The 24,329-nt window shown below is 41.1% G+C and overlaps 1 protein-coding gene across 1 annotated transcript in view; it reads left to right on the top strand.

Annotated features, from left to right (window-relative positions):
• LOC124620363 (sulfite oxidase, mitochondrial-like) overlaps positions 1-23,383 on the top strand; it is a 158,107-nt gene extending 134,724 nt beyond the window's left edge. The window contains exons 5-8 of the mRNA XM_047147036.1: positions 7,893-8,050; positions 8,145-8,237; positions 9,000-9,192; positions 23,036-23,383. Of these exons, the coding sequence (XP_047002992.1) occupies positions 7,893-8,050; positions 8,145-8,237; positions 9,000-9,192; positions 23,036-23,076 (485 nt within the window). The 3' untranslated portion in view covers positions 23,077-23,383. The remainder of the gene's footprint in view (positions 1-7,892; positions 8,051-8,144; positions 8,238-8,999; positions 9,193-23,035) is intronic.
• The last annotated feature ends 946 nt before the right edge of the window (positions 23,384-24,329 follow it).

Here is a 24,329-nt window from a genome sequence, read left to right as displayed (position 1 = left end):
CAACACAAGCAGGCAAAAATTCTCCCTCAGTATTGTCAGCAAACATTACAGATACGCTGCTCTTGGAGAAACTGAAAGTGTTTGCTGAATGTTTCAAACCTCTTTTTGTGATAACTTTCTTTTTCCTAGAATCATCAGAGAGATTGGTGTCATCAAAGTTACATATATTGTTTGTTGGCATGTCTTCCAGTTCATCATGCAAATGTTCAACATATTCTCTGTGAACACACTCATCAGCAGCTCTTCTCCTTTTAATCATGGTTGCAAAGCACGCACAAAGTCCTGGGTGCCATTTGCTGAAACTGAAGAGCCACTCAAGGCCTCAACAATTGTCTTTAAATCTAACAGCTTTACGTTCCTGTCTTTGACTTTAAATCACTTGGACTGCCACTGGAGTGACAGGTATCCCAAATTGACTTGGTTTCAAAATACTTATTACAATCTGTGCTCTTTCTTCATTAGTAAATATCTGCAGGAACCCTGAATGTGAATTAATTCATTACTTTAACTTCAATTTATTAATTAAAGTTGTTCTTGGAACATTAAAAAGTGTTTCAGCTTTCCTCTGTAATATCTCCTTCCTTCAAATGTGTTGCAGGCATTTTTCCAGTATTCCCGGCCTGTAATCGCAGTATTGCCTACTTCTGACAGTTCTCTTATATTTCTGTGGTATTTTCATCAATCTGAATCATTGTTCACTGCTAGGAGCACACTACAGCAGTAAAGTCCAAAATGTTTGTAGAAATGTAAGAAATGCACCTTGGGGATACTTGGCGTCACTTTTGCTGTAGTTCAAAGAGTCCCTGAACTAAGACATTTCATAACGACAAAAGTAAACCAACAATGAAAAAAACCTTCCATTAAATGAAAAACTAAGATAATTTTCAGCAGCTATACATTCTGAGTAACTAAAATAATGGTGACTGATCTCTCGTTCACAGTGGCCAGTTGTTAATCCCGAGGGGAAAAAAGCAAAGAATTTCCCCACTTAATTTTTTTACACACTTTGACACATCTTTACTTAGACACTTGCAAAAAATTTCAGATGGTCAACACTTGAACAGGGAAACAAGGCAGCCAACCTAAAACTACTAGCTTTCATAGAAAAAAATAGTTCACAGATGTGTATCTGTATAGTATCTATGAACCAGGAGTTATGTCTGACCCCAAAGAGCAAGGTAACCACAAATGACTGGGTATGGACCTATTCTATTTCCTCTTTACTTACCTACAACTCGTCCATTCTTTATTCCTCAGTACCGCTACGCTTCCCTTTCCTCTATACCGTTTGCCTTCAAAACACATGCCAGCTACCTGTTATTGTACAATTTTTTGAATGCCTGCTGTTGTAACAGCACACTGCACTAAGTAGTGCCGTGCTGCAACCTTCCTGTTCTTGCACCAACAATTTTTTAAATATTTAATTCCAGTGTGATTTTTGACATATTCTGCTCTATTGACTATTATTCAATTGTGAGTGTTTATTTACATTCTCATTGTATGACTGCAGGTATTTATTTATGACTGCTTGGGTTTCTTACTGTTGCATGCATCAATTTGCAATCAAACTCATTTACATACAGATATGCCCACTACTTCCTGCTTCTGTAATACATTTTCTGAACTTCCCACATACCTCTCTATAATATAAAAGCCCTCGATCATAAGTTTTCACCTTCTTGTTTTTGATGTTTTTTAACAAATTTTCAGTCACGCCTTTTGTTCCCTGGCCATCCAAAGAGAAATCTCTGTTCATTCTTCTTTTTTGTAACCACACAAACTCTCTGTTGCCTGTGCAAAACCACAATCACATACTGTATTTCTAAAAACCTGTCTGGCACATGGTCCCCCACCTAATGGGCTTACCATCCAAGCTCAAACCATACTTGACAGCCCCTGGTCCTTTCACAAAATCCTTTTACTCTGTGACTCCAAATTCCTGAATGCTACCACTGCAATAGAAACTCTTGCCCTTCAACAGTTGGAACAGCATTCTCAACAGCATCTGAAGAAGCTGTCCCAGCTACTTCTATCTTATTCCCACATAGGGCTATAGCCAAGAAAAAGACTATCACTCTGATCCAACCCACTCTCTCCCCCCCCCCCCCCCCCCCCCCCCACCTACTCCCACCCCACCCTACCTCCAACTCCCTCTGTCATCCACTTATAGATTCCTGACCAGGCCTTGCTGACTTACTCTGCCTTCTGCATCCTCAAAAGTGTCCTTCACCCTGTATGAAACAAACTAGTCCTGAATGCCCAACCCATAACACTGTTGTCAATCTCTGCCAAAGCTCTGACCCTGCAGAAGTGTCAGTGTGAAAACTAACTTGAACTTGTAAAGAACTTTCTTTCCTTTACTCATTCTCTACAGTGGAAAAATTTCTTCATCATACACCCCACTGACACCAGACAACCAAAGCTGCATACAGAACTTTGTTTGAAACAGCTCGAACTTTCCCCCAACCATGATACTCCTTCCCTTCCACCCAGTCATCCTCGGGTAATCTTTGAGGAATTCCTCACTTCTAGCCTGACCTCGCTTTCCTTTCTTTGTTGATTCCCAGTGAGTCCATCATTACTCATATCAGACACACTGCTATCCAAACCTGAAAAACAATCCAGACCTTATCACCCTTCCTGCAGACAAAGGTCCCACCACAGTGGCCATCAATTTTAGTTACTATGTCCCTGTCAACTTTCAGAAAGCTCTGCATACAAACCTCTCAACCAAGGTCCGATTCCAGAAGTCCAACATGGCCCCCAGCAGCTCCACAAGGTCTTAGGCCCACCCTAAACCTGACACCTGAATCCAAATCCCTCCTCCCACCAGCAACTCCTCACACTCCTCCCATTTACCTACCCCCTAAACTCCACAGACCCAGTCCTACAGGTATCCCTACTGGTCATTCCATTATGGATGGATAAAATGCTTCCACAGAATGAAACTCTGCTTTTGTTGCCCAACACCTCCAAACTAATGTGTGTACCCTCCCATCCTACATTCAAGACACTGCTCACTTTCTCACTGCTGCACCACAGTTCCTGTCCCATTACCATCAAACTCCTTGCAGGTCAATGTGGATATGACACCCTTGTACACCGTCATCCCCCATGTCAACGACCTTGTGGCCATGGAACACTATCTTTTGCTATGTCCTCCTGATACCAAACCCATCAATCTTGCCTAAACCTCCTAGCCAACCATATTTCGACCTGCAATTAATATATTTTCAAAGGCTAAATCTACTCATACAAACAAATCCATGGTACTGCCATGGGTACTCATATGTCACCATTTTATGCTAACTTATTTATGGGCCATCTAGAGGAATCCTTCCTATCCAGTCAATAGCTAAAACCTCTTGTCTGATTGAAATTCAGTTATGACATTTTTATTAACTGAACTCATGGCACCTTTGCTCTTACATACATAAACCAACATCTATTCCCAAATCCACTTTGCCTGGACCTTCTCAACACATCAATAAACCTTCCTAAATGTTGAGTTCCATGTCTCATTATTAAAAGTGCACCAACCACCAATAATACCTCCTCTTTGACAGCTGTCATCTGTTCCATGTCAAAAAGTCTCTTCCTCACAGCCTCTCCACATGTGGACACCTCATCTGTAGTGGATAACATAAGTTGTTGAAATACAACAATGATCATACCTGAGTCTTTACTGACAGACAATATCCTATGCTATCCAGCTCATCAATAAACAGATCTCCCATGTCACCTCCTCCTCTGATACCAGTAAATCTACTAACAATCCACTGACATGCACCCTCTGATCACCCAGTGTCACCCTGCCCTTGGAAGGCCTGACCACATCCTCCAGCAATGCTTCGACTAACTATTGTAGTGCCCTGAGATGAGGGATATCTTACCCAAAATCCTACCCACATCCTCCTGTGTAGTATTCCATCACCCACAGGACAAACAGAATGTACTTGTCCATCCCTGTTCCAATTCTACGCCTGATCCTGCACTCTTGTGGTCGGCCCAGGTGAGAGACTGGTCATATGCACCCACCCACCACTTACCTCAATCCAGTCACAGACATTTGTTATCCAATAAAAGGCAAGGCCATGTGTGAAACCAGCCATTGCAATTACAACACAGCATTCTACGTAGGCATGCCAAGTAACAAACCATGTGCATGCATGAATGTCCACCCCCAAACTTACAAAGTCTGGCAAACTGCAAACTTAACAATCCAGATGTCAATGACACTGTGCATCACAACAGAAATAACTTCAACAGCTGCTTCACTGTGCGGTCCATTTGGATACTTCCTTCCAGCTCAAATTTATCTGAATTACACAGTGCGGAATTGTCTCTCAAACATTCCCTGTGCTCTCACAGTCCTCCTGGCCTAAATCCTTGCTAACCTATTCCCATTACCTCACCTTACCTTTACCTTTCTCTCTTCTGTCTACTCACTCCTTCTCCATCCAGATTGTACACTGGCTTCTCCCACCACCTTTCCTCCTCCCCCCCCCCCCCCCTCTCTCTCTCTCTCTCTCTCTCTCTCTCTCTCTCTTGCTCTCTCTCTCTCTCTCTTGCTCTCTCTCTCGCTCTCTCTCTCTTCCCCCCCCCCCTTTCTCTCTCTCCACCTCTCCCGTCCCCTTTTCAACTCCTCTCCCTTCCCTTTATTCTTCTTCTTCACCCTCCTTTCTTTTCTCACCCTCCACTTTCCTCCTCTCCCTTTCCCCCTGCTCCCTTTTCCTAAATATCATTTTGCTGTGCCCTCTGAACTCTTTTCATCTTGTTATGTTGCCACAGAGTCATTTGTCCAAACACCTGCCTCTTACCCACCACCCCCTCCTTCCATGCTTCCTTATCCTCTCATCACCTCTGTGAACTCAGGCAACTGCTTTCAATAAATGAATATCAATAATCAGGCTTGCTGTAGCCATTTAAGTGGATGTTTCAGTGTCTGTGTCATTGTTTGTGTGAATGTGTGTTCTATTGCTAGAAAAAGAGCTATTCCTTGAAAATTAGTGTGAATGTTGTTTCCTGTTACATGTTCCTGTGCTCCATGCATATATCCACTAAAGGTGGGTGGTTGCCTTTCCCTTATTTTATACACTGTTTGCAAATGAGTATCTTTTGAAAAGAACCAGGCCCTATGTCTAAACAAACACGTTCGTTGCCACAAAACAAGAATCAGATGGAATACCATGTTTCAATCTAGAACAGTCTTGTACCAGAAAAGTGTTTCACACATAGCAGTTGAAGCAGAAAATACCAGCAAATTCATTTAAACCTAAAGTCGTTTCTCACAGAACAGTGCATTTACTCAGAAAAAAGTTTATTGAATAGTAAAACAAAGCTTTTGTAAATGTAGTTTGTAATTGAATTTGTAAACACTCTCTCTCTCTCTCTCTCTCTCTCTCTCTCTCTCTGTCTGCCTGTCTCCCCTTCCCCCCCCCCCCCCCCCCCCCCACCCCCCACCCAAATTTCGCCTCTCCTCTCCCTTTCTCTCTCTTGTCCTATGTTCAATACATTTAAGTATGTAATGGGTCAGAATGGACCAACAAATGTTAATGATGATGATGATGATGATGATGATAATGCTTATAAGACAGCTGATATTGCTATGTGTAAGGTAAATGCTTTGTTTGAAATATTATATGAAAAAAACAGCTAAGTAGTAGAAGATAAGGAGCAGTAGGATCCAGAGTAGCTGTTTTTCTACTGGAGCAGGGGGGACTTGCCTTGGGGGGAGGGAGGGACAGGTGTGCGCTCGCACACACGCACGTGTCCGTCCGCACATATACAGACACAGGCAGACATATGATATGTCTGCTTTTTGTGTGTGTGTGTGTGTGTGTGTGTGTGTGTGTGTGTGTGTGTGTGTGTGTACCTGTCCCTTTTCCCCCCTAAGGTGAGTCTTTCCGCTCCCAGGATTGGAATGTCTCCTTACCCTCTCCCTTAAAACCCACATCTTTTCGTCTTTCCCTCTCCGTCCCTCTTTCCTGATGAAGCAACCGTGGGTTGCGAAAGCTTGAAATTTGTGTGTGTGTGTTTGTGTTTGTTATTGTTTTTATTAATGTACCAACGCTTTCATTTGGTAAGTTACAGAATCTTTAAATGAAAAAACTGCAAACAACGAAACTTGTCTAGCTTGAAGGGGGAAACCAGACAGTGCTATGGTTGGCCTGCTAGATGGTTCTGCCATAGGTCAAACGGATATCAACTGCATTTTTTAAAATAGGAGCTCCCATTTTTATTACATATTCATGTACTATGTAAAGAAATATGGATGTTTTAGTTGGGCCACTTTTTTTGCTTTGTGATAGATGGCGCTGTAATAGTCACAAACGTATAAGTACGTGGCATCACGTAACATTCCACCAGTTCAGATGGTATTTGCTTCATGATACGTTACCCGTCTACATCTACATCTACATCTACATCTGCATCTACATGATTACTCTGGAATTCACATTTAAGTGCTTGGCAGAGAGTTCATCGAAGCACAATCACACTATCTCTCTACCATTCCACTCCCGAACAGTGCACGGGAAAAACGAACACCTAAACCTTTCTGTTCGAGCTCTGATTTCTCTTATTTTATTTTGATGATCATTCCTACGTATGTAGGTTGGGCTCAACAAAATATTTTCACATTCAGAAGAGAAAGTTGGTGACTGAAATTTCGCAAATAGATCTCGCCATGAGAGAAGATCAAAATGCCCAACGGGCATGTGCTATGTATGCTGTTCGGTATCCTGGATGACATCATCCAAGTGTCCGGACCGTTTGCCGGATAGTTACGTTATTTAAGGAAACAGGGAGTGTTCAGCCACATGTGAAACGTCAACCATGACCTGCAACAAATTATGATGACCAAGTAGGTGTTTTTACTGCTATCGTGGCTAATCCTCACATCAGTAGCAGACAAATTGTGTGAGAAACTGGAATCTCAAAAATGTCGGTGTTGAGAACGCTACATCAACATTGATTGCATCCATACCATATTTCTATGCACCAGGAATTGCATGGTGATGACTTTGAACTTCGTGTACAGTTCTGCCACTGGGCACAAGAGAAATTACGGGATGATGACAGATTTTTTGCACGCATTCTATTTAGTGATGAAGCGTCATTCACCAACAGCTGTAGCGTAAACTGGCATAATATGCACTATTGGGCAATGGAAAATCCACAATGGCTGTGACAAGTGGAATATCAGTGACCTTGGCAGGTTAATGTATGGTGCGGCATTATAGGAGGAAGGATAATTGTCCCCCATTTTATTGATGGCAATCTAAATGGTGCAATGTATGCTGATTTCCTATGTAATGTTCTACTGATGTTACTACAAGATGTTTCACTGCATGACAGAATGGTGATGTACTTCCAACATGATGGATGTCCAGCACATAGCTTGTGTGCGGTTGAAGCGGTATTGAATAGCATATTTCATGACAGGTGGCTTGGTCGTCGAAGCACCATACCATGGCCCGCATGTTCACTGGATCTGGTGTCCCAGGATATCTTTCTGTGGGGAAAGTTGAAGGATATTTGCTATCATGATCCACCAACAATGCCTGATAACATGCGTCAGCGCATTGTCAATGCATGTGCGAACATTATGGAAGGCGAACTACTCGCTGTTGAGATGAATGTAAAATTTTTATTTTTTAAGTATTCCTTATGCATGTTCAACCAGATAGTGAAGTAATGAAACATATTGCAAAGCCCCAATGATATAGTTGTAATTTATTAATATTTTATAGCAAATGAACACCTGATTTAATTTGAAGTTTTTTCTGTATCATGAAACAAACAGATTGTTGTAAATGTAAGTTATCCCATTATTCTTTTACTGATGTACTTATTCAGTACTGAAGACTATTTCTAATTTTCTTTTTCAGTTCCAGATGTGGATCCAGCATCTTATGCCCTTGAGATTGATGGTCTTAATGACCTATCTCTCAAAATTCGACTGAACACACTGAAAAATGATTTTCCTAGACATACAGTGACTACTGTATTGAAGTGTTCAGGAAACTGTAAAAGTGGAGTAACTGAGGTAACTCAACCAAAGTAGCTACAGATGATGATGTCAAGACAAGAAAATAATAAAGGCTTGGAAATAACAAAATAAACTTTTTTTTCCATTAAAGGTCAAAGAAAATCAGTGGTCTGGAGCAAGACTAATAGATGTTTTGAAGGCTGCAGGGTATGATCAGGGTCATACAGGAGTGCAAAACATTCAGGTGGGAAATTGGAATTGCATAAAATTAAACACTTGTATTTTGTTTATTTGTTGATGATGATAAACTTTCACTTTCATTTTGAAAATACTGCCATATTAACCCCACAGGTATCTAACTTTCATTTATTGTAAATTCCTGTGAGACTGCCATAAATATTCTTGTTTTACAGTCTTTGAGAGATCTCTCTTCCTATAGCTTAGTAACAGCTAATTGTCTAAGTATGTACTGAACATCTTTGTTTACTGCAGTAATCTATACTGATATTCAAATGCAAATAGCACTGCATAATCATCCAATGTAAGAACTGAAAAATAATTACATGTTTATGAAATTAATATCATTATACATTTTTAATAATATGAATTATGGTAGACTGCCACTCACGACACATGGCAGGTTTTTAGTGGGAAACAGGCACATTTAAAAGTAGACTGTTGGATATTGTCAGCTTTCACATGAAGTCCTTCATCAGAAGAAGAAACACTCTCACATCCATACATACACAACTCAGACACACAGATAGCCTCTGTCATCTCTGGGCCAAAGTGCCTCTTTTCCTGATGAAGTGCTTTGTTTGGAAGCTGATAATAATCAACAGTCTACCTTTAAATTTGCCTACCTATCACTCAATGCCTCTGCTATGTGGTGAGCAACACTGTACCATACTTCATATTGTTATTGTTATTCCATTCCCAGTTTCCCAATGTTTAAACATTTTTAATGTTTCACATATGTAGTATACATTAAGTATGTAAATTTCAGTTTGAAGGATTGGATCTTGCTGTACCAGGTATGCACTATGGTACTATAATCTCTTTTGAAAAAGCCATGGATCCGAAAAGTGACATAATCTTGGCTTATGAACTGAATGGAGAGCCTCTTACAAAGGAAAATGGATTTCCCATCAGAGTTTTGATGCCTGGTATACCTGCTGGTCGTCAAGTAAAATGGCTAGGTGATGTATCATAATCCATTATACATTATGTATGCTTCCTTTTCTTTCTTTTTATGTATTTGAAAAGAAGTTATGATAACTTATTTATTATTTATCTCATACATCAGAGGTAAATTGTAATTATGATCATATGGGATATCAAGTAAAATTTGTGAGTAGATAGAGGATTTCTTGGTAGGAAGAGAGCATATTATCGTAAAGAAAAGGGGGGGGGTGTCATTGACAGATGTAAATGTAGCTTCATTTATGCCCCAGGGAAGTGTGTTGGGACTCTTGCTCTTGATGTTGTATATTAATGATCTTGCATGCTGCTAACAGATACCTCAGATTTTTTGCAGATTGTGCAGTTCTCGATAATGAACTGATATATAAAAAAAGCTCACTAATATTCAGTCAGATCTTGATAATATTTTAAAGTGGTCCATAGATGGGCAACGTGCTTTAAGTGTAAAATTGTGCACCTCACAAAACAAGAAAATTAATATCCTATGACTACAATATCAATGAGTCACAACTTGAATCAATCAACTCATACAAATACCTGGGTGCAATAGTTTATAGGGATTTGGAATGGAATGATCACATAGGTTTAGTTGTAGGTAAAGCAGGTGGCAGACTAGTTCATTGGCAGAATATCAGGGAACAAGGGGTACTGAATGCATACCAAGAATGTAAGCATGAATGATCAATGGTTTGTCTGAACCATGGGAGAGTGCCATACTGGAAAAACTGAACTGGCTGATGCCTGAGGATAAGATACAAACTATAATATGAAAGCCTACTTACAAAATTTTATGAACCACTTTTGAGTGAGGATTCTAGAAACACATAACAATGCCATCCACTCAGTGGATGTGGAAGATAAGAAATAACTGTAGTTAAGGCCCAGCTCGAGCTAAAGGAATGGTGTAGTAGTTAGCACACTGGACTTGTATTCAATTTGAGCAGAGTTTGAATCACATCCAGATTTAGATTTTCCATGCTTCAACAAATTATCTTATGTTAATGCCAAGACCTTTCTTGGAGAAGAGAAAGAAACACTACTGTGACTGAGAAAAACACTAGGTAAGTGATAAAACAAGCAAGAACTGTTATAAATTGTTAAAGTTTGTACATGTTGCTTCATTGGTTCCAATAAAAGACTTACAGATGTTTCTTTGCCGAAATATTTTGTTTAATTACAGTCTAAATCAATTCAACCAAATTTAGTTTTATGGAGCCAATAGTAAAACAGGAAACTCGTTTTCTTCTAAGACTCTGCCTAACATATACACAGACCATCACTGATTTTCCTTAGATCATAATGCTACAACTTCCAATGATTTGGAGTTTGACATGAGATTTAATTTGCTACTCGTCACATAGAGGACTAAATTCTTCATCAGAAGCAGTAACAACTGTCATCACCAGGTACTAAGGCCTGACTGTGACTGCACTTGAGGTGAGCAAAATCTAGTTGGAGTGGTTAATGGGGATATAGAATAGGGAGAGGAGGCTGGGAATAGCAGGGTAGGGCAGGGGTGAGGGAGAATGCTAGTGCTGCCTGTGGGAGCATGCAGGGACATGGTGGGGAGAGGAGGCTGCCAGGTACAGCATCAGAAGGCTGTGCTAGGATGGGGGTTGGGTGGGACGGGGAGGTGCAATGCAGAGGATGGGAGGATGAGAGGAGAGAAGTACAGAAGGAGAAGGGATTATACAGAAGCTTTGGTGGGATAGAAGGTGTGTGTAGTACTGAAGTGGGACCAAGAAAGGGGATAGGCAAATGGAGGAGAGAGACTATAGAAGGTTGACGCCATGAGGATTACAGAAATGAAGGAGATATTGCAGGGAGAGTTCTCACCAGTGCAACTTAGAAAAGCTTGTCAGTTGTCATGCCCTCACAGGATGCAGCTGTGAGCTGTGTTGTCGCAGCTAAGTTGATAGATCACAGGGTGGCTTTCACGGATCACCATGCCTTTGATGTGGCAGGTGATGCCTGTGATGGGACTAGTGTAGGTGGTAGTGGGAGGATGTAAGGAAGGGACAGTCTTGCATCTAGGTCTATTTCAGTGATATGAGCCATAATGCATGTGGTTGGGAGCAGGGGTAGAGTAGGTTGCGTGGGCAGTAGGATACCACTGTGATATGGGTAGGGAGAATACTTTTCATTTCAGGGCATGATAAAAAAGTAATCAAAACCCTGGCACAGAATGTGATTCAGTGGCTACAGCCCTAGAAGATAATGAGTCATGAGAGAATTGCTCCTTTTTGGCTGGCAGTGGATATGTGGGGGATAACAGATGGCTGGGGAGACAAAGCAAGGGAGACCTGTTCCTGGACAAGACTGGGAGGGTATTTGATCAGTGTAATCCTCACTGAGACCCTTGGCAAATTCGGAGAGGGCCTGCTTGTCTACATCTACATCTATGTCTACATGTATACACTGCAAATCACATTTAAGTGCCTGGCAGAGGGTTCATTGAACCACCTTCACAATTCTCCATTATTCCAAACTCGTATAGCGTGCAGAAAGAACGAACACCTATATCTTTCTGCACAAGCTCTGATTTCCCTTATTTTATTGTGGTTATCATTTCTCCCTAAGTAGGTCAGTGTCAACAAAATATTTTTACATTCAGAGGAGAAAGTTGGTGACTGGAATTTCGTGAGAAGTTTCCATCGCAATGTAAAACGCCTTTCTAAGTGTCCTGCCAATAAAATGCAGTCTTTCGTTAGCCTTCCCATAACATTTTCTATGTGTTCCTTCCAATTTAAGTTGTTCATAATTGTAATGCCTAGGTATTTAGTTGACTTTACAGCCTTTATATTTGACTGATTTATCATGTAACCGAAGTTTAATGGATTCCTTTTAGCACTCATGTGGGTGACCTTGTACTTTTCGTTATTTAGGGTCAACTGCCAATTTTCGCACCATTCCGATATCTTTTCTAAATTGTTTTGCAGTTTGTTTTGATATGCTGATGACTTTATTAGTTGATAAATGACAGCCTCATCTGGAAACAACCTAAGATGGCTGCTCAGATTGTCTCCCAAATCGTTTTTATAGATAAGGAACAGCAAAGGGCCTACCTTGGAGAACGCCAGAAATCACTTCTGTTTTACTCAAAGACTTTCTGTTAATTACTATGAACTGTGACCTCTCTGACAGGAAGTCACCAATCCAGTCACATAACTGAGACAATATTCCATAAGCACGCAATTTCATTATAAGCCGCTTGTGTGGTACCGTGTCAAAAGCCTTCTGGAAATCCAGGAATATAGAATCTATCGGAAATCCCTTGTCAGTAGCACTCAACATTTCATGTGAATAAAGAGCTAGTTGTGTTCCTCAAGAACTATGTTTTCTAAACCTTTGTTGATAGTGTGTCAATAGACCATTTTCTTCGAGGTAATCCATAATGTTCGAACACAATATATGTTCCAGAATCCTGGTGCATATCGATGTTAATGATATGGGCCTGTAATTAAGTGGATTACCCCTACTACCTTTCTTGAATATTGGTGTAACCTGTGCAACTTTCCAATCTCTGGATACGAATCTTTTGTTGAGTGAACAGTTGTATATGATTGTCAAGTGTGGAGCTAATGCATCAGCATACTCTGAAAGGAACCTAAATGGTATACAATCTGAAACGGAAGACTTGGTTTTATTAAGTGATTTAAGTTGCTTCACTACTCCAAGCATTTTTTTTCTACGTTTCTCATGCTGGGGGTTGTTCTTGATTCAAATTCTGGAGTATTTACTTCTTCTTCTTTTGTGAAGACGTTTCGGAAGACTGTGTTTAGTAAGTCTGCTTTGGTAGCACTGTCTTCAATAGTATCTCCATTGTTATCACGCAGAGAAGGCATTGATTGTTTCTTGCCACTAACATACTTCACATACGACAAGAATCTCTTTGGATTTTCTTCCATGTTTCAAGACAAAGTTTTGTTGTGGAAACTGTTATAAACATCTCGCATTGAAGTCTGCACTAAATTTTGAGCTTCTGTAAAAGGTCACCAATCTTGGGGTTTTGTGCCTGTTTAAATTTGGCATGTCTGTTTTGTTGTTTCTGCAACAGTGTTCAGACCCATTTTGTGTATCAAGGAGGATCAGCTCCATCGTTTGTTAATTTATTTGGTATAAATCTTTCAATTGCTGCCGATACTATTTCTCTGAATTCAAGCCACACCTGGTCTACATTTATATCATTAATTTGGAAGGAGTGGAGATTGTCTCTCAGGAAGACGTCAAGTGAATTTTTATCTGCTATTTTGAATAGATATATTTTTCGTTTATCTTTGGAGGTTTTGGGGGTTACAATATTCAATCTTGCTACAACAACCCTATGTTCACTAATCCCTGTATCCATATTGCTGCTCATTATTAACTCAGGATTATTTGTTGCTAAGAGGTCAAGTGTGTTTTCACAACCATTTACTATTCGCGTGGGCTCTTGAACTAACTGCTCGAAATAATTTTCAGAGAATGCATTTAGCACAATTTTGGATGATGTTTTATGCATACTTCCAAAATTAAACATGTATTTTTGTTCACATATTGAGGGTAAATTAAAGTCACCACTAACTATAATCATATGAGTCAGGTACATGTTTGAAATCAAATTCAAGTTTTCTCTGAACCTTTCAGCAACTGTATCATCTGAAATGGGAAGTCGGTAAAAGGATTTAATTATTATTTTATTCCAGTTGCCATCAATGATCTCTGCCCATACTAACTCACAGGAACTATCTACTTCAATTTTGCGACAAGATAAACTACGTCTAACAGCAACAAACACGCCACCGCCAACCATGTTTAGCCTATCGTTTTGGAACATCGTTAACTTCATCGCAAAAATTTTGGCTGAGCTTATCTCCAGCTTTAGCCAGCTTTCAGTGCCTATAACGATTTGAGCATTAGTGCTTTCTATTAGCGCCTGGAGCTTTGTTACTTTTCCAATCCAGGTATGACAGTTTACAACCATTATACTGATAGTTCCTGTATCTATGTTCTTCCTGTGTTTGGCCTGCACCCTTTGTGGCTGAAGCCCTTATTGTGATTCTCTGGGACCCTCTAACCTAAAAAACTGCCCAGTCCATGCCACACAGCACCTGCTACCCGTGTAGCTGCCCCCTGCGTATAGTGGACACCTGATCTATTCTGCGTATAGTGGACACCTGATCTATTCAGCGGAACCTGAAACCCAAGTAGAGCAATCTGCAACCTACACAGTCGCTGAACCACCTGAGCCTCTGATTCAGAGGCTCTGTACCAGAGGTTCGCAATTGGTCCTGTTGACTATGCTGCAAATGGTCAGCTCTGCTTTCATCTTGCAAGCAAGACTGGCAGTCTTTACCACTTCTGTTAGCCACTCGAAACCAGAGAGAATCTCTTCTGATCCAAAGTGAGCACACATCATTGGTACCAACATGAGCAACCACCTGCAGTTGGCTGCATCCTGTGCTCTTCATGGCATCCAGGAGGACCCGTTCCACATCTGGAATGACTCCACATGGTCTGAACATGGAATGCTCATTGGTTTTCTTTCCCTTCTTGGCAGCCATGTCCCTAAGGGGCCCCATAACGTGCCTAATGTTGGAACTCCCAACTATCAATAATCCCACCCTCTGTGATTGTCTGGATCTTGCAGGCTGAGAGATTTCCTCTGAAACAGGACAGGCGACAGCATCTGGCTCAGCAACAGCATCAGCCACAGACAGCACCTGGAAACTGTTTGTCAGAAAAACCAGGGAGGCCTTATGTGTGGCTGCCTGGGAAGTCTTTCACCACCTGCTATGCCCTGGGGCGACCTCCCACAGGTGAGGGATCAACCTCAGTGTGAGCTGTAACTGGGCTCTCCACCAGTGAGGAGCAATCAGAGGACTCGGCCGCGCTGGATGTCCACTGGATCCCCATGGCCAGCCCACAACAGTGGTGCCCATCCACTGCAGCCTCAAGCTGTGTAACCGAAGCCATCACAGCCTGAAGCTGAAAGCAAAGTGTGACCAACTCAGCTTGCATCCGCACACAACAATCGCAGCCCCTGTCCATACTAAAGACTGTGTAAAGCTAAACTATTCAGATAAACGGACTATCGGCACATGCTGCGCAACTCTACTGTAGACCCTGATGAAAATGCAGTAACTATGTCTTATAAATTAGATTAACATGCAGAGATTCAAAAGCCTAACTACCGAAGAACTCAGGTGAAACTAAATATTTGCCCCTGATTAGGAACTTGTAATACGTCACAAAATCGATATACTTTCTGATGCAAACAAAAATGCGGGAACTGTGGTTATTATATATTAAATAAACACACAGAAACACAAGAAACTAAACTATTAAAGCACACAGATGATATTATAAAATTTGCTCCTGGTTAGGAATTTGTAACAGGCACAAAATTGGGTACTTCCCTGTTGCTGCTTTTGTCGTGGCCGGCTACTGCTGCCTGAGATTGCTGTGGCCGCAGAGAGCTAGGCTATGTGGAAGGAACTTCTGGGTGTGGAATGGATGGCAGGTATCAAAGTGGACATATTGTTGGTGGCTGGTAGGTTTGATGTGGATGGAGGTACTGATACAGCTATCCTTGAAATGGAGGTCAACTTCAAGGAAGGTAGCTTGTTGGCCCAAGGAGGATCAAGTGAAGTGAATGGGAGAGACAGTTTTGGGGTTTGTAGTATTCCTGATTTTAAGAAGAACAGCGCTGTCCTTTCTCCTTGAGTGATTTCAGATAAGTAAAAAGTATTAACTGGGTATTTATATATACTGTGTGTATAGGGGAATCTCCTGTAGATTTGCACACACGTGTGAATAAGGCCTAGCCAAATAAGCACCTGGGGATCAACTGAGGTGAATAGGAAATGGTCAATGGCTTCAGTGGCAGAAGAGGACGTATGTCTCAATGGCAGAGAGGGCAGAAGAACCGAATTTCAAATCAACTATGCGTCTGACTTGGATTGAGTGGCAAAGTGGTTGGCGTCTGTTTACCTAGTAGGTATGGCTGCACACCTTATGTTCCAGGAACTAGCAATCCCTGGTCCTAAACTCCCTGTGGAAACACTGGACAAATTTTTGATTACAAGCAATTATGATTCGTGAGAGTAGCAACTGAATTACCCCAGGTGGTAACCAATCAACCCATCAATGGACGGGAACTAGGTCTTCGTATTTTGGGGGACCTGGGCTACCACGATCACAGAGAAAGTCGGAGTTCTCTCGCAAACTACCATCAAACAGACCCACTTACATCGGGACCTTCAATAACAACACATTATGACAACCAGGTAAACTACATGTCTTAACATCAGAATTAGATCGACAAAAGGTACAGATACTAGCTCTTCAGGAAACATGCTTTACATATAAAAACTCACTAGACTACGGTAATTACCATTCTTCAAAAGTAAAACAGATAAACGAATAGGAAGAGGTGGCACCCCACTCCTGGGTATGGCATTTGTCGTTCACAAGAACATAGTTGATTCGCTTGAAGAAGTCACCCTCATAAGTAATAGACTAGTGACAATGCACATACAATGTACAAACAAAAAATACACACTAATTAATGTACATGCACCCATGAACATTGAAAATAAGAAAGATCTGCAGAAGGTAGAGCAGTTCTGTTCTAAACTCGAGAAGATTATGGCAGTAGTCCCCAAAGAAGACACAAAGATATTACTATGTGACTTCAATGCCCAGATTGGCAGAGAAAAGGAATACCAAAAGACTGTAGGCAAATTCCCAGCCCATAAATTCGTCAACAAGAATGGCATGAGACTCATTGAACTGTGCCAACAGAACAATCTGAAAATAATGTCCACCTCCCTGAGGAAACATCCTCGAAAACAGAAGACTTGAATATATCCTATACAGTCTCTCAGAGAATATCAGATCGACCACGTGGCCATCACACACCCTTCACAGAAGGAATTTCATGACGTGCAAGTCCGAAGAAGAAAAGGCAGGCACCTGACATCAATTCCGTAACAAGATAATCAAGAGAGCCAAAGAAGCAGTACCATTGAAGAAGAATATGAAACACCCATGGTGGGACTCCACTTGTGAAGAAGCACTGGAAGAACAAAAGAGTGCTTTCCAGAAATAAAACTCTAAGAAATCACTGGAGACTCAACAACATTATTTTCAGACCAGAAAGGAAGCCTCAAAAATTATCAGACAAACAAAGGGAAGGCACATGAAGGACCAGTTGGACTTGATAGAAAAAGACTTCCAAGATCACAATACTTGAGACTTTTACAGGACGTTTGCAGGGAGGATTCGAGTGTACACCCCTCAAAACTTATGTTTCTGAAAACCAGAAGGCAAACTCACGCTGACCAACTGAGATAATTGTAGAGAACTGGAAACTGGCTCGATATTTCTCAGAACTACTCAATTGCTGGAGCCCACAACAAGATGGCCCAAAGAGACTCCTGCACAAGTAAACCCAGAATCTCCACCGCCTACCAAAGAAGAAATCCATAGACACATCTTCAGACTCAAGAATAACAGGGCATCTGGAGAAGATGGTATAGTTGCAGAACTATTGAAGAACACACACCCAAATACAATAGAGAGACTCACATAAATCATCACAGACATCTGGAAAATGGAAAAGGTATCTGAAGAATGGAAATGTGCACTCATCCATCCACTACACAAGAAAGGTGACAGAACAGATGTCAATAACTACAGAGGGATTTCTCTCCTTGAAGTCACCTACAAAATTCCGTCCACGTGCCTTGTTCAACGAACACAAGAACATGTTGAACACAAAATTGGTGACTATCAAGCTGGTTTCCAACTGGGGCGTTCTTGTGTTGAACAAATTTTCAATTTGAAGATGCTATTGAAGTATAAAGCAACCCAAAGCTCTCTGACCATCTGTATGTTCGTCGACTTTGAGAAGACATATGATTTGGTCGATCTTTGACATCTTAAAAGAACAAGGACTTGATTGAAAGACATTAATATTCATCGAGGAAACACTCATGGGCATGAAGTCAAAAGTGAAATTCATGGGCGAATTGTCAGAGCCCTTTGAGATAAAGATGGGTGTGTGATAAGGTGATGGACTGTCACCACTGCTCTTCAGCCTCCTTCTAGACAAAGTCATCTGAGAATGGGAGAAAGAACTAAAAACCCAGGACCACTGGAAACCCATTCAACTCGGATGAAAGAATGATGACATCAAGGTCAGTTGTTTAGCTTTTGCAGATGACCTAGCGATACCAGCGGTCTGTGAAAATACAGCGATCAAACAGACTGAAGTCCTCAAGGAATGCGCTGTGAAAACTGGACTACAAATTTCATTCGGGAAGACCAAGATCATTTGCATTAAATTTGACATTCAGGAACTGAACACAAAATACAGGCAGATCAAATAAGTTAAAAACCAACAGTGTTGGAAAAGGAAGCACAGACAGTTTGGTTACAAAAGCTCAAACAAGCATATGGGAGAACGCATGAAATCTACAACAAGAAATGTATGTCCATTCATACAAAGATCAAACATTAAACAACAGAAAATCCAGGATGGAATGTAACAATACCAGAGAAGGAAAGTTGCTACTCACCATATAGCAGGGATGCTGAGTCGCGATAGGGCAGGAGAGAAGGTGTGGAGGGTGGAGGGGGTAAGTAGCGGAAAGGAGAGAAATAAAAAGAAATTAAAAGACTTGGTGTGGCGGTGAAATGATGGCTGTGTAGTGCTGGATTGGGAACAGAGAGGGGGCTGGATGGGTGAGGACAGTGACTAACGAAGGTTGAGGCCGGGAGGGTTACTGGAACATAGGATGTATTCCAGGGAAAGTTTCCATCTGCACAATTCAGAGAAGCTGGTGTTGGTAGGAAGGATCCATATGGCACAGGCTGTGAAGCAGTCATTGAGATGAGGGATATCATTTTTGGCAGCATGTTTGGAAAAAGGGTGGTCCACTTGTTTATTGGCCACAGATTGTTTGTGGCCATTCATAGACACAAACAACTTGTTTGTTGTCATGCCTACATAGAATACAGCACAGTGGTTGCAGCTTAGCTTGCAAATCACATGACTAGTTTCACAGGTAGCCTTGCCTTTGATGGGATGGGTGATGTTAGTGACCGGAGTAGGTGGTGGTAGGAGGATGTATGGGACTGGTCTTGCATCTAGGTCTATTACAGGGGTATGTGCCATGAGGTAAGGGATTGGGAGCAGGCTATGTGTAAGGATAGAAGTGTATATTGTGTAGGTTCAGTGGATGGCGGAATACCGCAGTAGGAGGGGTGGGAAGAATAGTGGGCAGGACATTTCTCATTTCAGGGCATGACAAGAGGTGATCAAAACCCTGGCGGAGAATGTAATTCAATTGCTCCAGTCCCAGATGGTACTGAGTTACGAGGGGAATGCTCCTCTGTGGCTGGACTGTGGGACTTCGGGAGGTGGTGGGAGACTGGAAAGATACGGCATGGGAGATTTGTTTTTGTACAAAGATGAGAGGATAATCACAGTCAGTGAAGGCTTCAGTGAGACCCTGTGTATAATTAGAGAGGGACTGCTCATCACTGCAGATGTGATGACCACGGGTGGCTAGGCTGTATGGAACAGACTTCTTGGTATGGAATGGGTGGCAGCTGTCGAAGTGGAGGTATTGCTGGTGGTTAGAATGTTTGATATAGACGGAGGTACTGATGTAGCCATGTCTGAGGTGGAGGTCACCATCTAGGAAGGTGGCATGTTGCGTTAATACCCCTCATCTCAATGACTGCTTCACAGCCTGTGCCATATGGATCCTTCCCACCAACACCAGCTTTTCAGAATTGCATAGATGGGAACTTTCCCCGCAATACATCCTCTGTTCCCGTAACCCTCCTGGCCTCAACCTTCATTAGTCACTGTCCTCACCCATCCAGCCCCCTCCATGTTCCCATTCCAGCACTACAAAGCCATCATTTCACTTCCACATCCAGTCTTTTAATTTATTTTTATTTCTCTCTTTTCCGCTACTTACCTCCTCCCCTTTGCACACCTTCTCTCCTGCCCTCCGTCTAAACTGCAACACTTCACTGTCCACCACTCCCACCATATTATCACTCCCCTTCCCTGCCCCAGCCTCCCCCTTACCCCCACCCAGTCGTCACTCCCATCATGCACTGGTGCTGCTGCTCGCAGTGTGGTTTCAGTTCTCTGAGACTGGAGACATGTGTACAAGTTGCGCTTGTGAGAGTGTGTGTGTGCATGTGTATATGTGTGTCTACTGCTGACAAAGGCCTTTATGGCTGAAAGCTATAATTGTGTGAATCTTTTTGTTGTGCCTACCACGACTCAGCATCTCCACTATATGGTGAGTAGCAACTTTCCTTCTCTGGTGTTGTTACATTCCATCCAGAATTTTCCATTGTTTGATTTTTGGCTGATGGCTTTTCTTCGATCCTAACCCTGTGCTGTTTTCCTTGGTAACTACTTTCTTTTGCATTGCTATACGCAATGTTTATCCTTCTTTCTTTTCTTTCCTGTGTTTGTCTGGTTGCCTCATGAACAGCACTGCATGCTCTAATTATGAGCCACACTGTATCAACCATCTCAGCCATGTGCAACAGATGGCCTCGAGACCACGCTGATTGTTGATGCAGCATCTGATTGTTGATGCAGCATCTTATGTCCCACATAACTTCCGCCTATATAATAAAGCATATACCTTCAAACTGATATCTCTCCCTGTGTCAGTTCCCGTATTTTTGCGTGTTATCTCCTGCACTTTTTTGGTGCCACATGTCTTACATCTCTACCTACAAACCCCTCCCCACCCACCACACTTTCTCCATTCTACCCCTGTTCGCACCCACTAAATCCACCCCATCCAGTCACATCTGCCATTCCCCTTCTTTACGCTTATCCGCCCTCAAACCTACTACCCACAGTAATGTACATATATTTATTAATGATTAGTTATTCTCTACTTTGACCCATGTGACTTCTCACCAATTTTAGTGCGTTTTCGCCTTCCGCTATCATCGTCTTCCTCAGATTTAAACGCATTTTTTCCCCCTGTGCATCCATTTCGTTATTTACCTATTTTTGACACGTATTTTAGTGTATTTTTGCGTAATTTTTCGGACATAATTATACTTTCATACTTAATTTTTCGCATTTTTTGCACCACCATGGATCCTTACTCCTCCCATCTGCGTCAATACAAGAAAGTTTCCTTATCCCTAGCCAGATCCCAGTCCCAAATACTGTTCCTGTGTTGTTGCTTGGCTCATGAAATCCCCCCTAATGGCCTTACCATCAAATTACCCATCTCTGGTTGTCACCCCTCCTTCCACATTGACCTCCACCTGTTCAGATCCCGCCAATCCTTAGCCCTCAACAACATAGTCCTGCAAAACCATATCAACCAAGCCCAATCCTCCTTGCAGTTTCTTCTCTATATCCGCAAAATTCTCCTGCTATGTAATCCCAAATTCCTGGAACCCATAACACACATTGAAACACTTGCCCTGCAGGAACTTGAGCAACATGTGCAACACCACCTCAAAAAGCTCTCCATCCTCCTCACTTCCTATTCCCGCCTCAGAGTACCACTGTCCACCACTTCTACAACAACCTCCAAACCTCCCCCATGCCCCCTCATAGCTGACAAATCCTGTCTCGCATACCTACTACACTTACCCCAAGCTCCAAAACTCTCTCCCACCACCACACAGAACCCAGAACCTCAACAGACCTACAACAGAGTTATGAACCTTTCCTTCAGAAGCCTTAGTTCCACAGAAATATCAATCCTTTCCAATGGCCTCACCTTTTGCTCCACTCCCAAATTCAACCATGCAGGACTAGTTAAAGACCTTCTCTCCTTCTACTGGCCCCTACAGTGGAAACTCTTCTTCGCCACTAACCTGACCAATCAGACTCAACCAAAGACCAATATTGAACCTTGACTAACTCAGTTCACTCCTCTATCCAACCATGATCCACCCCCACCGTCTCCAAACCACCCCCTGTTAACTTTCCAGAATATCTTAATCTCGAATCTTGTCTTACCATCATTCCCCAAATCCCTCAACATGCAAATTAACCTTACATCTGCAGAAAGAACCGCAGTCCACCATCTAAAACCTGATCCCAACCTTATAATCCTACCTGCAGACAACCACCACCACCATTGTTTTGAACCCCAAGCATTATGTGGCAGAAGGACTCTGTTGTAAACTTTGTTTTATTTTTTCCACTTGAAGATAAGTAGTTGTAAGTGCAATATAAGCTGCACTACATATCAGCAGTCTGTGAATGGTTTGGTTCTGTATAATTTGTGCCCATCTGAAAGTCAGGAAAGCTTACATGGGCTCTTGCATTCTATATATGGGGCTTAACAATTTGTGAAACTTATATGGCAATGTATTGAGTGCACTTTCATTTCTTTTTATTTTACATAAACAGTAAGTCAGGGATGAGTTTTGTTCTTCTTTGCATGTTTACAATACATTGAAACTATTTATCAAATTTTATAAATTAATCAAAATATTGAAAGATGCTTGTGATGTGTACAGTAGCAACGACATAAAAATATAATTATCAAATCAGTATGCGTACGAAATTTGTAGAAATACAATTGATAATTTATATGTGCACCTATAGTTTTGCATCTTTTGTTTTAAAAATTGTTTTTCTGTTTCATTGTTGTTTAAAAGTGTAATATCCCATTCTTTATCTATCTTCATCTTGTAAAGTGTGTGGATGTACTGCAATGCTCACAAACTTTCCTCATCTATAATATTATGTAAAGCTTATGCAGCCGAAATTATTTACTAATTTCTGGTTGTTTTTCATTGCTGCAACTTCTGGACTTTCCTTTGTTTTTTGCTGTACAGGACGTATAATTCTTTTGGAAGACAAAGAAGATTCTCTGTAACATGAGCACCAAGAAGGAAGAAAGAAAATAAAACTGAAGAAAGAATAATGATGGAGGTAGTTGTCTTTCTTTGGAGCAGACATGCAGAATACTGGAAAACAATCTTAATTAAAGGATACATAATGAAATATCACATGCATAGAAAAGCTGAATAGAATATTTTGGGGAGTTATCTTACAACTGACCATACACTACTATAGTATAAGGCATTATCATTAAAACTAAGTAAGACTATTGTAATCATAAAAGCTAACTATGTGCAATAAATGTTCCTTGAAAAGAAAAAATATTGTATAAAGGCCCATAATATTTGTTTATATTATCATTAATAATTGGTTCTCAGACTGGCAATTTATGGAGTGTCACCTAAAGTGAAGACTGGATTCTGGATTATATCCATTTGGGATAGGCTACAAATGAAGCATAAACTCACCAATCAATTGATGTACTACGGAAATTTCATGTAGCATTGTTTCACTTGACCCAGGGTATCACCAAATAGGAAAATAAATTCAAACAAATAGCACTTCCACAAACCCTGATACACTCTGTTTATAATGCCTATTTATTGATATTATATCCTTAAGATTACCATAAGAATTGATGCATGCTTTGTTACATTCCAACATTTTTCTCAAAGTATTCAAAATACTATAAGAGAAAACATGTCAGATGCCATTATTATGAGAGACAAAAATTCATGATCATGTTTGTCAATCACATAAGAGCCTTCTTTAAAGGAAAATTCCACAGGGACAAATTTGTTCATTATTTCTGCAGAAGACATACATCCACATGTACAATGGAGTTAACAATTCATTTTCATACACAATATTTCAATGAATGATATAGTGTGCATGAATTCCAAACAGTGAGCCCATCTATGACCATAACACTCATCACCTGATCAGCTGTTTGAATATTGTGGAGAAGAAGTGAACTGTCCACACTGCTCTGCACCTTCATATGCATCTTGCACCAATTCCATTGGGAAACCTTCCAAAATATTTTATCCATGATTCGTTCAAAATGTGTAGCTGTTTGGAATTTTTTCATCATTAATATTCAGAAACTGCTTCTCTTCTTTATTTTTGAGCTGGTATTTTAAAATATCAAAGGCTAAATTAGTACTTGGCATATAATTGAGATTAACAGAAGACTGATATGGATTTGTGAAACCATAAGCCACCGTATAGTAGACTGAGGTGACAACAGTCATGGGATAGGGATATGAACATATACAAATGGCAGTA

Source organism: Schistocerca americana, chromosome 1, assembly GCF_021461395.2.
Source record: "Schistocerca americana isolate TAMUIC-IGC-003095 chromosome 1, iqSchAmer2.1, whole genome shotgun sequence".
NCBI lineage: Eukaryota > Metazoa > Arthropoda > Insecta > Orthoptera > Acrididae > Schistocerca > Schistocerca americana.
The sequence above is the reverse complement of the archived record's forward strand: the minus strand, read 5'-3'. Positions and strand labels throughout refer to the sequence as shown.